Here is a 13,219-nt window from a genome sequence, read left to right as displayed (position 1 = left end):
CCAATGAAAAGAAAACATAACTTTGGCACACTCATTTTAAAAAAAGAATCTTTAGAGTCACTGATTTTTGGAGAATTGGTAAAAAAATTAAAATAACTGCAATTTTAAGTTTTGACTTTCAAATAACCACTTAGTAAAAGCAGGAAACTATACATAGGCACTCAAACGTAGAAAATCATACATACAGCAACAAATTATTACTTTCAAAGTATTTGAGGTACCCTGCTCAGTTCTGCCAGAAGATTTTAATCTTCCAGAAGGTAAGGGTTAAGGACACCTATGGATAAAGGGAAATAATGTCTCTTATGAGTTCGTTTCTGTGTCAAGTGATTCATACACATGACCTCGTATAATCCTCACATTAAATTCTGCAGGATAGGTAATGTGATAACACCTATTACCAATTATACCAGTATTGAAGATGACAAATCTTAGTTTCAGAAGGGTAAGTAACTTGCCCAAATTCACACAGCCAATAAGTGAAGGAATCCAGACAAGTACCCAGGGAGTTTTGTAGCTCTCAAATTTGCTCTAAAATGCTCCAGGTGTTGGAAAGCCACTCTTCAAGAAAAAGTCAGACAAAGAAGGGAAGAAACGGACTGGTGCTGGGCAAGACAGAACCTCAACCATGAAAACAAAAGGTGTTCTGTTCTGAGTCCTGGAACTAGGGAGAGCAACAGCAGTGGTCTTTACTCTGCAAATTTCCAGAAATCAAAGCTGAAACCAGTAGGCAAAGTTATAAGCAAAAATAAATAAGGAAAAATAAGCAAAAATAAAGTTTCAACAACAAAGAGCCCAGTAAGGGGAAGAACTGCCTGCCTTTGATACCTGGCATGAGAAGTGCATAGCAGAGGGTCAATGAATCAATGGGTGGCCAGTTATTATCAATATCCCTTCCAACACTAATATTCCAATTCCTTGATTCCTTTTAGATATTTTCCTAGGCACTGTATCTGTGTAAGAGCACAAGCACACTCGTGTGTTAATGAAGAGGAGACACAGATGAATAAGCAACAAGGAAACTTGGAACTAGAATATCAAATTATAGCTTATGTGTAAAATGCTACAGCATATAAAACACGACTTCTCAAATCTGTTCAGAAGTCTTACAATTGGAAGCTTTTTAATGTCTAGCTAATGTATGGTATATTGTCACACTTCCAAATAGGACACTTCAAGGCTTTGGAGGTTTCATTTGCTGAAGGAATATCTTCTACAGTCATCAAGTTTTCAGACTCTACTTTGAGAACTACTTTGTAATCAGGTACATTATCTATATACTCTAATTTAATTAGCTAATTTTTTCTTGACTAGGCTTTATCCTAATATAACCTAGCTACTATTCCTATCTTATCAAACGTGCACTAATTCACTTAGTTCCTCCCTACTTTAGGAAAATAACCACTGAAGGTAAAATAACTTCAATTATTTTGAACTCAATTCATATTATGCCTTTGAGGGTTTTCATCACAAGAACTGTTAACCTTGGTTTGTCAGCTGTCATGCCAAAATTTAAATCCCCTACAAGTCTATCGTTCACTAACCTTAAAGGTGAACTGTATTTGGAGCTCATAAATTGATTAGAAAAAATAATAAACAAACCTTGAACAGTTGGCGGTGCCAGAAGTATGTCATTAATCTGCAGAAGAAACAACAGTAAGACTTCCCAGGTTTCTCGGGCCATGATAGATGACTCATGGGCCAGTTTCTGAATGGCTCTCAGAACCTGTAAGCATAGTCGGATCTGACTGGAGCCCTGTTCCTGTCTGAAGAAGACAGACAGATATCACTGACAAACCCTGAGGAGAGACAGCAACAGCTTAAGGACAGACACCTCAGAGATGCAGTAGTGGCCCCAATGACGGTCCTAAACAGCACCAGGAGACAGGGCTAGGCACATTTTCTTCAGTATAAAGCTACTTGTTCTCGATTATACAGTTTGGCACTGTGGTATCTCAATCTACCACTCCTCTGAGAACCTCGAAAGCTCTTGGAAGCAGGGGGGGAGCACTAGAACATAAGCTTCGCCTCTGGATTTTCTATGTCTAAAATGTGCCTGGTGCATAATAGCAGGTACTCAATAGATTTCTGCTGAATGAATAAATACCCAGTCACTCCTGCTGCTCAGAGTGAAGCAGAAAGGGCCTTTCTATTTAAAAATTTTTTGTAAATACACGTTCACACAAATTCAGCATGTGATTTCATGTTGCTCATAGTCCCTCTGAAGCTAATGTCTGCTGGAAAAGAACCTACAGGTCCAATGGAATATCCCAATAGGTCCTCAGAATTGATGAGGTATGTAGAGATTGTCTCAGAGATGAGTTCCTGCTGCTGCTGCTCTAATAAAAACAGAGGCAACTTGACCCAAGTTGGGGGCTCCAAAAGTTCCCAAGATACCTGAGAAAATAGTTTTAAAACTCTCCTTAGGCTGCAGAACAATTTTCCCCTCAAGGGAAATCTTAAACAGAAGGATAATCTACAAGACAGACATAAGTGTTGTGGCTAGGGATGAAGAGGAAGATGCCGGTCTAAGTCCTAGCCCTTACCAATTTCCAAAGTGAACCACCTGAGAATTTTAATAGTAGTAGGAAAATAATTGCATTACAGACTGGTAAGCTGGCCTCCAAATCTCCTGTGTGAAATTCAAGACAAATAATCAATATTACTGATATAAATCTTGAGACCAAGTTTCTATATATTGTGACTTATATCATAAAGCAGTCATAGAAACATGTCCAAATCAGAGGGTTTCCTCAAGAAACTCCAGAAAATAGAATGAGCATCCCTAGAACTCTTACAACTTTAGGATGGAGATTATGAGATTCTGGACCATGACCCAGATAATTAGATGCAAACAAACTAGGAACTGCAAACGAATGAAACCACTTCAATTTTCTCTAAAAAAGACATCAGACCTAAAGTAAAATGATGAGACAACCACCTTAAAAAAGAGCTCCCAAGAGCAGGGAGCTGTCCCATGTTCACCTGGAAGTGAATTTAGACCACATGAAGCCATGAGTCTCAAGCTTATGTTTGCCGCTCTGGCCCCAAACTTCATTTAGCCATATAAGAGGAAGCCTGAAATAATATCACCAATCCTATGGACCCAGGGCAGATATGCTTCCAAGCCAGCAATAACAATGTAGGGCCTCCTGTATGGTAACCTAGGCTTACCCACCATTTTCAGGTACTTGCCATGTGACAGGTACCCAGTCAGGTAGTGTGAACTCATGAACTCACTCAGAAGATCTAAATTCAAGAGGTGCGTCCAAGGGTCTAAAGCTAAGAGAAAAAAGTAATCTGTATGTAAAAACAAACAGAATGGTCTTTTTCTTTCCCCTGTAATTTTTTTTTTTTTTTAAAGATTTATTTTATTTATTTAATTTCCCCCTCTCCCCTGGTTGTCCTTTCTTGGTGTCTATTTGCTGCGTCTTGTTTCTTTGTCCGCTTCTGTTGTCGTCAGCGGCACGGGAAGTGTGGGCGGCGCCATTCCTGGGCAGGCTGCTCTTTCTTTTCACGCTGGGCGGCTTTCCTCACGGGCGCACTCCTTGCGCGTGGGGGCTCCCCCACGCGGGGGACACCCTTGCGTGGCACGGCACTCCTTGCGCGCATCAGCACTGCGCATGGCCAGCTCCACACGGGTCAAGGAGGCCCGGGGTTTGAACCGCGGACCTCCCATATGGTAGACGGACGCCCTAACCACTGGGCCAAAGTCCGTTGCCCTAACCACTGGGCCAAAGTCCGTTTCCCTCCCCTGTAATATTTTTGAAAGCAACTCGTGATCTTCAGAAAAACTGCTTCAGAACAGGGGTTGGCAAACTACGACTCACGGACCAGCTCTGGCCTGCCACCTGTTGATGTAAAGTTTTACTGGAACACAGCCATGCTCAGTCATTTACGTATTGTCTATGGCTGCTTTCATACTACGACAGCAGAGTTGAGTAGCTGTGAGAGAGAGACCACATGGCTCTCAAAGCCTAAAATATTTTCTATCTGGCTGTTTATAGAAAAAGTTTGCTAGCAATTGCATAAAAACATTATTTGTGTGTGTGTGTATATGCAGTGGGTGTACACATGGTTTTTGGGTTTTTTTGCTAATCCTGCCCCACCCACACAATAGCCAGATGACCTATATTTTCTTAAGTGCAGTTAAATGTGAGCAATTAAAACCTTAATTAATTTAATAAGGTGGTTCACTCCCACTAACTTATGCAAAAAAAATAAATAAATAAACAGATGGGCAAAAGAGAAAGGTTACCATTTTATCTCTAGCAAAGTAGTAAGGCAGTTTCCTCTATTTTGAGACTGTCACTTTTAATAAAAATAACCCAAATAAGTAAACTTAGATGACAATTTCAGGAACTATCTGAATCAAAAAATAATTCAAACTTTAAATAGTGGAGGATAAGATCATAACCAGTAATATTTAGCACTGAAAATACTCAGCTAATCTTCCCCAAGATATTATCGGCCAGGAAGAAAACTCTAATAGGGCAATGAACTCTCAAAATTTACTAACATTTTAAGTACTAACACACAATTTTAAGAAAAACTACCAAAGAGTAAAACAATTTATAAGGAATCAAGTTTCTTAAAAAAAAAAGCAAATGCCTAAATAACTCAACTGCCATTAACTTTTTTCATCAGCACAAAATTACTGAGCACTGAGAGGTGGTAAGATTACAAAAAGATAGTGACAATACTACTCATGAGATTTTCAACACACAAGGAAAAAGCCCAGTAAATTAGTCTCCCAAATGGGGTTAACAAGAAAGCATTAAATAGGGCTAGGGAAGGCAAGCTAACAGTTGCGGGGGTTTTTTTTTTTTTTTTTTTTTTTGGAGTAATTAAATAACTCTAAAATGTTTTGTGACGATAAATGCACAACATTGTAATTATACTAAAAGCCACTGATTATTCACTTTAGAGAGATTAAAAGAATATGAGAATATATCTCAATAAAACTGCTTAATAAATAAATAATTGTACAAGAAGAGCCAGAAATAGCCACTATGTACAGCAGGGGAGACACAGAGAGATGGAGGGGTGAAAATTTTTCTTGTTTGTCTGTTTTTTGTTTATTATTACTATGGAAATAATGAAAACGCTCTAATAATGACTGAAGTGATGAATGCACAAATCTGTGATTATACCAAATACCACTGATTGTACAATTTGGATGCACTGTATGCTTTATTACTATGTATCAAGAAAATTGATTTGTTAAAAAAAATATATTAAAGCTATCATATCATTTTAGGAAACTGCATACCTACAAATAATACGCTAACTACTGGCAACCATTTCCTGTTGTTATTTACATTGGAAACCAATAAATATAACAATCATTTAATCTACCTAAAATAATAACAGTATAGCACCACAATTGTGGAAGCTCAAAATAGACAAAACCCAGTTCCTGCCTCCAAGTTGGTCAGATGGGGAAAAGAAACAATAAAATAGTGGAGAGATTCAGGAGTGTTAAAGGAAGTACCACACAGATTCTGGGAAGGTGTGATCGTTGTGAGACTGGGTGGTCAGGTAAGGCTTCTTACAAGGCTGAATTTAAGATGAACCAATGAGTGAATACATAGAAAGCTAGGAAAGAGAGGAGGAGGAGGAAGACAGAAGGGGAGGTGATGATGAGGAAGAAATATAAGAGATTTTGGGGAAATCTGTACTAGTCTGGCTGAAGAGCAGGACTATGAAGAATTAGCAGTAATCAGGTTAGGCACCAGATTATAGCAGTCATTTAATGCAAGGTGAGAAGTTTACAATTGTTTCTACGGACCAAAGTTTTTAACTGAGGTTTTTGTTGTTGTTCATTTTGAGTCAGATTTTCCAAAGTAATCTTCCTTCTAAATTGACAAAGCTAAGTCTTTATAAAGCTGGTTTTCAGGTGATTCAAAGTCTCTCATCATCTGACAGACCAAAAGCTCAATCCAGAATTTTTCCAAAAGAAGACACTGACCCTTTCATAAAGCATAGTTGAAATCTGAGATTTTTTTTATACAAAATCCTCATGAATGAATAGGGAGTTAATGCTTCCTTCTCCATTCTTTTCTATATTTTCCACATTCTTTACAATGACACAAAATTGTTTTAAAATCGGGGGTGGGGGGGACTCTTTAAAAGCAGATTTGGCTCTACGGATAGAGCATCTGCCTATCACATGGGAGGTCCAGGATTCAAACCCAGGGCCTCCTGACCCATGGGATGAGCTGGCCCACGCACAATGCTGATGCGTCCAGGGAATGCCATGCCATGCAGGGGTATCACTGTGTAGGGGTGCCCCACATACACACAAAGAGCGCGCCCCATAAGGAGAGCTGCTCAGCTCAAGAAAAGTGCAGGCTGCCCAGGAGAAGCACCGCACACACAGAGACCTGACGCAGCAAGATGGCACAACAAAAAGAGACACAGATTCCAGGTGCCACTGACAAGAATAGAAGCGGACACAGAAGAACACACAGCAAATGGACATAGAGAGCAGATACCTGGGGGGTGGGGGCAGGGAAGGGGAGAGAAATAAATAAAAATAAATCTTTTTTTAAAAAAAAGTAAAAGAGACACAGAAGAAAGAGCTCTGAGGCCCCAGGGAGAGATGGACGGTTTGCCTAAGAGCTTATAGCTGTCCTTGGGAAAACAGCCGAGACTGACAGAGAAAGCCATGACTGATGAGCCCTAACCAGAAGAGGGAACTGGAAGCCCAGAGGGAAAGCAGAGAGCAGGCAGAGATCAATGACAATTTCGCTTCAACATGTGGCAACTGACTTTACTGAGAAAGCAACCCTCAGTTGGACTCTTTAGGGCCTTGTAACTGTAAGCTTTTATCCCAAATAAATACCCTTTATAAAAGACAAAAGAAAAAAAAAAAAGAGGGCAAATATCCTACATCAGGATGTTTAAAGCCTTTGTTTCCAAAGATGGAAAATATCAGTAACAAACTTTCAAACAAATTTGCCTATCACAAATTTGCCCAAAGTAATTTCAAGTCTATTTTAATATCTTCATTATCTCATAGGAAAGATTCATTTTAATGTTGAGTTTCGTTTTAAGGCCACTTTAGCTTAAGTGGAGATAAGAATTATGAACAGGCAAAAGCATACTTGAGTGGAAGGGAAAGAGGCCACAGTATTTTACTATGTAACAGCCATCAGATTTTAAAAACAAAGAGAAAAAGCTTTTAAAATGAACACACACCTATTAAAAATTCCTAATAAGGTAAATATTATACAAGCCCATCCCATCCTTGTATCATTCATATTAATATATTCTTTAATTGGATAAATATGAGAGTCACTGTTCAAAGGATTAGCTACTATAACCTAAAAAAGGTTTACTAATATTTTATTATGATCCTAATAATGGACCAGCTCATCAGGTACAGCTTACCTTGGTACAAAAAGATTTTGCAAGTGTTTTAGTATACTTTGAACATATAGATTAGGCTCTTTGATAACTGGCAATGGAATAGACTCTTTTGGCCCCACTAAAGCCATAATCCAGTCAGTATACACATCAACACAATATTTTACAGTCTCTCCATCCAATGGAAGGGTCAGTCCATAGCAAATTACTTCCATGGTCCATTTTACCTAAACAAGAGAAAAAATAGAGACTTATCAAGCATCCCTATCTATATCTCAGTAGACAGATTTAAAATGTTAAATTCTTATATAGCTAAAAACCTCTAACTTGATAGTGTATTCATCTCAATATATACACCATATTTATTCTGGTGAGTGTAGTTTCCCTGTATCAGACATACACTAACATTTCCTAAACAAAATATTTAAGAAGAAAATAAGTTACTTAATTTTAAATATCAAGTCTATGCTGACTTTTATCCTCGTGAAATGAAAAGTACAGGTTATCTCAATATGCCATAGAGACAGAAGGAACAGAAATAGAAAATTTTAGATTTTCCCCCACTTAATTTACACACAGGTATGTGTGTCATTCAGGCAATCATACACATAAATTCAATCACATCCCATCTCCAGATTATGCAAAATTAACAAATGACAGGGAGGAAGCTGAACTATTCAACTCATTCTGCAACTGTTTTCTGTGCCTATCATATTAATACTTAGAATGGAAATGTGGGAACAAACACAGGTGGAAGGGACTGAAGCTGAGTGAGATCTTAACCGAACACTCACTCAGCTGTACTGAGAGAATTCCAGCCTCCTGACCTTTCTGAATCACATCCTCAGGGCTGAAAGAACTTGCTTCACCACTACCTGCAGTCATGAAGAATGGGTAAGGTGCTATAAGAAATAGGATACTCCAAATTTGCAACAGAAGATGAAAATATATTCCAGACACTGTAGACTAGAAAGTTTAAGTAAATACCAGATAAAATTCTGGGACAAATTATTAAGCAGATGATCAGTGAACACTTATAAAAAGCTTAAGTGTGATCACTGGGAATCAGCTCTGCGCAAAAAGAACAAGTCATGCCAAATAAGCTTCATTCGTTTGTTAATGGGGTTACTACGAAGACACCGACAACCCTGTATAGTGCTTGCAAGTTTATGAAAACTTTCAGAAATAGCATCTAACCATCACAATAACCTTGAGTGAGAGGGGAAACTATTCCTACTTGATAGATAAGAAAACTGAAGTTTAGCAAGATGAAGAAAATTGCCCAAATCACTGGTTTTTAAATGGTGGACCTAAAAACTTCAACCCTGTCTTCTGAATGCAAATTTGAAGCTATTCTCACCATGTCATTAACAGCCTTCCCTGGCAAAGGGGAAGCTGGGCTTTACCAAGAAGAAATTCAGTCAGATGCAAGACATCCTTGTGGACAAGATGGAGACATATGCCAGAGGATGGTAGAATGGCTGGCATGGTATTTCATATGAAAGTCTAATAGTACATTAATGTATCAAAATCATTTTGGAAGAAAGTATCCAGTGGCATGCCAAAAGCCCTGCCAAGATTTTGACTTAGGGGAAAAAAAACAATTATATGCTGATTATATGCTGATATTTGAAGATATCACAAAGCTAAAAAGAATGACTAACTTTAACAGAAATTCAGGATTCAAAAAGACTTCAACAACTTAAAACTAAAGTTGACTCTAACAAGATAAAAACACGTATTAAATTGTTTAAGAGCAAAAATAACTAGACAGGCTGAGGAGAGAAAAGACAGTTTAACAGTAATAAATGTTAAAGAAGACTGTAACAGGAAAGTGAAATTGACAATGTGAAAGGGGAATGGAGAGTTAACCACACAAGAGAAGGGATTTTAAATAAGGCTGGAGGTCCATAGTTATCACATGGAAGACAAAAAGAGGAAAGCGGTCTGGTGATAACTTCACACAATAATTTAAGTGTATAATTCTATAGGGCACTAGATCCAAGGACTATTTTATATTTTATATATTTTAAAGGTGGGGAAGGAGAATAAACAAGGGGTGTAACAGAGCACCTCCATCTTCCCAAGGGAAGGCAAAGGGCTACAGACACACCAAGGCAAGCACATGCTAGGACCCACACTGATCCTCAGGGTTAAGTCTCTACTAAGGTACTCTGAAGAGAGAAAAATGTCTTTTTTTTTTTTAATGGTTTAGGTGCATTTTTATTGGTTGCCTTTCAGAATCCTTCTACAAAAGAGCAAAGTTAAAAACCAAGAACCTGGAAAAAGAGTGAGAATACTTCCTTGTTCCCATGAGCCCTCCATCCCATCCATGGCCTAGAGAGAGTTATAAGCTGCCTCTGGAACTACAAACTTTAGACTTATATCCAAGCCTAATCTTTCATTCATGAAAAACTAAAAAGTAAGAAAAACAAAGGGTCTGAGAAATAGGTTACAGGTTTTGGTAAACCGAAAGCCTGAAGTTTACAAGTACCGAGGAAAATGTTCTAATCCTGTGTCTTAACCAAACCTCATACTAGCAAGCTACAGTATCACTCTATTCTCAGAGCCCCTCCACTACTTCCCACTGGCAACTTAACTTTAGCTCAGTCCCCATACCAAAGAGCAAAGGACTGGCTCCAGGTCAAGCTACTCTGACAGCTACTACAAGAGTCCCTTATCTTTAGGGACAGCAAATACAACCCCAATTCCAACTACTTGGGCTCACAGCCAAAACTTAGCTGCTCTGCACACTTTCACGGCTGGAAGCCAGACAAAGGTGAGGAGAGATGGGGACACAGGAGAACTCAAGATCAGCGCATAAGTGTAGCCTGAAAACTTATCACAAGATAGGACTCCAGTTAGGCACCTTCTAGAAATAGAAACGAAGGCATTCCAAACATAATTCTGAATGGAAACGAGAAGACTAAGCCTACAGCCCATCCTAAGAGAAAGGGGACTGACACTCAAGTTTCTGTTTGGGGCACTGAGTTCAAGTGGAGAATTGGGCCTGGCTAGTAGGAAACCCCAGCAACAAAATGGTGCAGCCTATTCCTTACTATCCTAAACTCTGGGCCCCAATCCTCAAACCAAATGGGGTTAAAAAAAGACATCAAGTTGCATTGCACAGAAATAAATTTTTTAAAAGTCAACATTAAATAAACTCTTCAGTGACAAATTTCTATTTTCACATAGTAAAATGAAATAAAGAAACACTTACTTCTTTGTCAGTTTTTAACATACTCTCACTCCCAGCCACTGAAGGGGTACCCAAAGCCTGCCCAAGGGGACGGACCACTGCATTTGCCACCTCTCGTCCAACACTCTCAGGATAGCTGTGCAGCACACTGGTATGGCCCTGATCATTCTGAATCACCAGATGAAGTGACCTCCACTCAGAGTACATCGTGCCGCTACTGTACTATCCAAATGGCACCTGAAAAGACAAAACATAATTGCAAGTCAAATTATAACACTGCAGGGAAGCAGATGTGGCTCAAGCAATTGGGCTCCCATCTACCATATAGGAGGTCCAAGGTTTGATTCCCAGGGCCTCTTGGTGAAAGCAAGCAGGCCCATGTTCGAGCTGGCCTGAGGGGAGAGCTGGCCCACACAGAGTGCTGGTCTACGCAGAGAGCTGACACAGCAGGATGACACAAAAAAAAGAGACACAGAAGAGAGACAGTAAGAGATGCAGAAGATCAGGTAGCTGAGGTGGCAGAAGAGATTAAGCACGTTTCTCCCACTCCAGAAGCTCCCAGGATCGTTTCCCAGTGCCAACTAAAGAAAAGACAAGCAGACACAGAAGAATACACCAAAAAATGAGGGAGTATGGGGGAAAAGAAATAAAAATCTTTTAAAAAAATTATAATACTGCAAATTAATAAAAATAAATAAAACACAGAACTACCCTACATGGCAAGATAAAGGTAGCTGCAAATATACCGCCTCTGAGAAGAAAAGATATCCAAATGTTTGGAGAATGTCCCAAAATAGGCTCATGAGGCTGGAGTATGAAGGAGCCCTTCCTTTCCATGGCTCCAAGATTAAAAAGAAAAAAAAAAAAAAAGATGAGAGAATGGAGTACCTTAAGTAGGAAAAGGAGACAAAAGAAAACCTTTGTTTACTCTGATAACCAGATTTTTCCATCAATATTTTCTGAACATCTTTACATTTTTACATACTAGAAACATACCCCTGCAATTTCCCACCAATGTCTTCAAATTAAACTTTATTTAGGCTTTACAAAATAATTTGAGAGTATTTCATTCCCTGAAGCAATGGCACTCAAACTTCCAGTCATCGAACACCTGAAAGTCATTATTCTTTAGAACTATCACTTAGTGAGCATTTACTACAGGATATTCATTCATACAATTATCAAGACAACTGTGTGAATATTAAGTAATATCATCCCTATTTCACAGATGAGGAAGAGTTTTGCTTCTTAGCTAAGGTTTCAGAACTATAATGGGATTGGCCTCAAGGGTTCATGTTCTTAACCATATTCCCCATGAAATGATATCTACCAAATAAGGAATTTCAGCTGCAGAAAACATAACTGTATGAATACAGTGTAAATACTACAACCATAAATACCACAGCCATGAAGAGAACCAAGGATGGTTATTTCCAGTTCATTTCTGTTAACTTTCATTTTCTCCTTGTTCATTAGTTCTAAAATCTGTTTGCCCACCTAGCAAAGTTTAAGCAAAATACACGCGTACAATTTATCTTAATATTAAGAAAGCTCTATACCTGAAGTTATATTTTCTTCAAACTGGGAAGAGACTAGAATTGTTTAATTTTATCCCAGAACACCTCATTCTAGCTCACCAAATACCAGTTTTTTCAAGAGCATATGGCTTTTGAGAATCAGGGCGTTAACAAATGAAGATCAAACTCCTTAGCGTAATGACAGTCACAGTCATTCACAGTCTAATGCCATACTAATTTCTTTCTCCCTTCCTTGCAGAGGAACCCATTCCTTCCCCTCGCCTTTCATCCCTCCTCACACCCAACCTAATCAATCTTCTCGGCTTCTTTTGGAGTTTGAGGGACTATGGACCAAGGTTCCTTTCAGTGACCCTACAAGGATCTTCTGGTCTCCTCCTCCTTTGGACCAAGAAGTCTTAAAAATGAGGAGTAAGAGGGATGAACCAGCAGTGAGCCAAAGAACAGGAAAGGTAAGATCTAACAAGGTATCTACAATTGCATGGAGGGGTAGATGTGACCAACTATTAAAATTGCCTACATTTCCCCAAGATTTATAGAGTTCCCCCAAGGCTATCCTGATGACTCCCTAAAGTAAATACTTTCAAACATCAAAGGGGAAAAGGGGAAAGCTCTGATAGGGTGCCATCTCCATCAGAAGACTTCTTCCCATACTTTTTCTTCTTGATTTTTTTATTAACACACACGCACATATATACCTATATAGTATACATAAACACCCTATATATATAAGAATATATATATAAGAACATATATGAACAAGAACGTTATACTACAGGATTTATTTTGTTTAAGAATAGGTTTTCAATCTTTACATTATTTGTTAGGCTTCATTCTCTGTCCACATAATTCACTTCCCTGGAAAGATAATTATCTTACAACATAACATTTCTTCCTGTAGTTTGTATTAGTCTAATTCAACTGTATTAAAATAATATATATACATGCATAACTAAAGAGTATCTGTTTTATAACAATGAGATAGTATGCATATTTTCTATATATTGTTTTTCCATTCAACAGTACCTCACGAATACTCTTCTAAGATAACTAATGTAATAATGGATTCATTTTAATGGTTGTGTAATAGTCCATGGCACAGATGTGGTATGAT

General features: G+C 38.4%; 1 protein-coding gene across 13 annotated transcripts in view; it reads right to left on the bottom strand.

Moving 5' to 3' along the window:
* Window positions 1–13,219, bottom strand: part of RALGAPB (Ral GTPase activating protein non-catalytic subunit beta) — a 111,855-nt gene that overhangs the window by 81,921 nt on the left and 16,715 nt on the right. For 9 of the 13 annotated variants that reach the window (XM_058287075.2, XM_058287076.2, XM_004482262.5 and 6 more), the window contains 3 exons: window positions 10,592–10,807; window positions 7,396–7,598; window positions 1,603–1,766 (listed from right to left, as the gene is read on the bottom strand). In XM_058287075.2, coding sequence (XP_058143058.1) covers window positions 1,603–1,766; window positions 7,396–7,598; window positions 10,592–10,777 — 553 coding nt within the window. In that variant the 5' untranslated portion in view covers window positions 10,778–10,807. The remainder of the gene's footprint in view (window positions 1–1,602; window positions 1,767–7,395; window positions 7,599–10,591; window positions 10,808–13,219) is intronic. The other 4 variants (XM_071211704.1, XM_071211705.1, XM_071211706.1 and 1 more) reach the window with 1 other exon arrangement.

This window comes from Dasypus novemcinctus, chromosome 24, assembly GCF_030445035.2.
Source record: "Dasypus novemcinctus isolate mDasNov1 chromosome 24, mDasNov1.1.hap2, whole genome shotgun sequence".
NCBI classification, from domain to species: Eukaryota; Metazoa; Chordata; class Mammalia; order Cingulata; family Dasypodidae; genus Dasypus; species Dasypus novemcinctus.
Note: the sequence above shows the minus strand (reverse complement) of the source record. Positions and strands in the feature narration are given on the sequence as shown.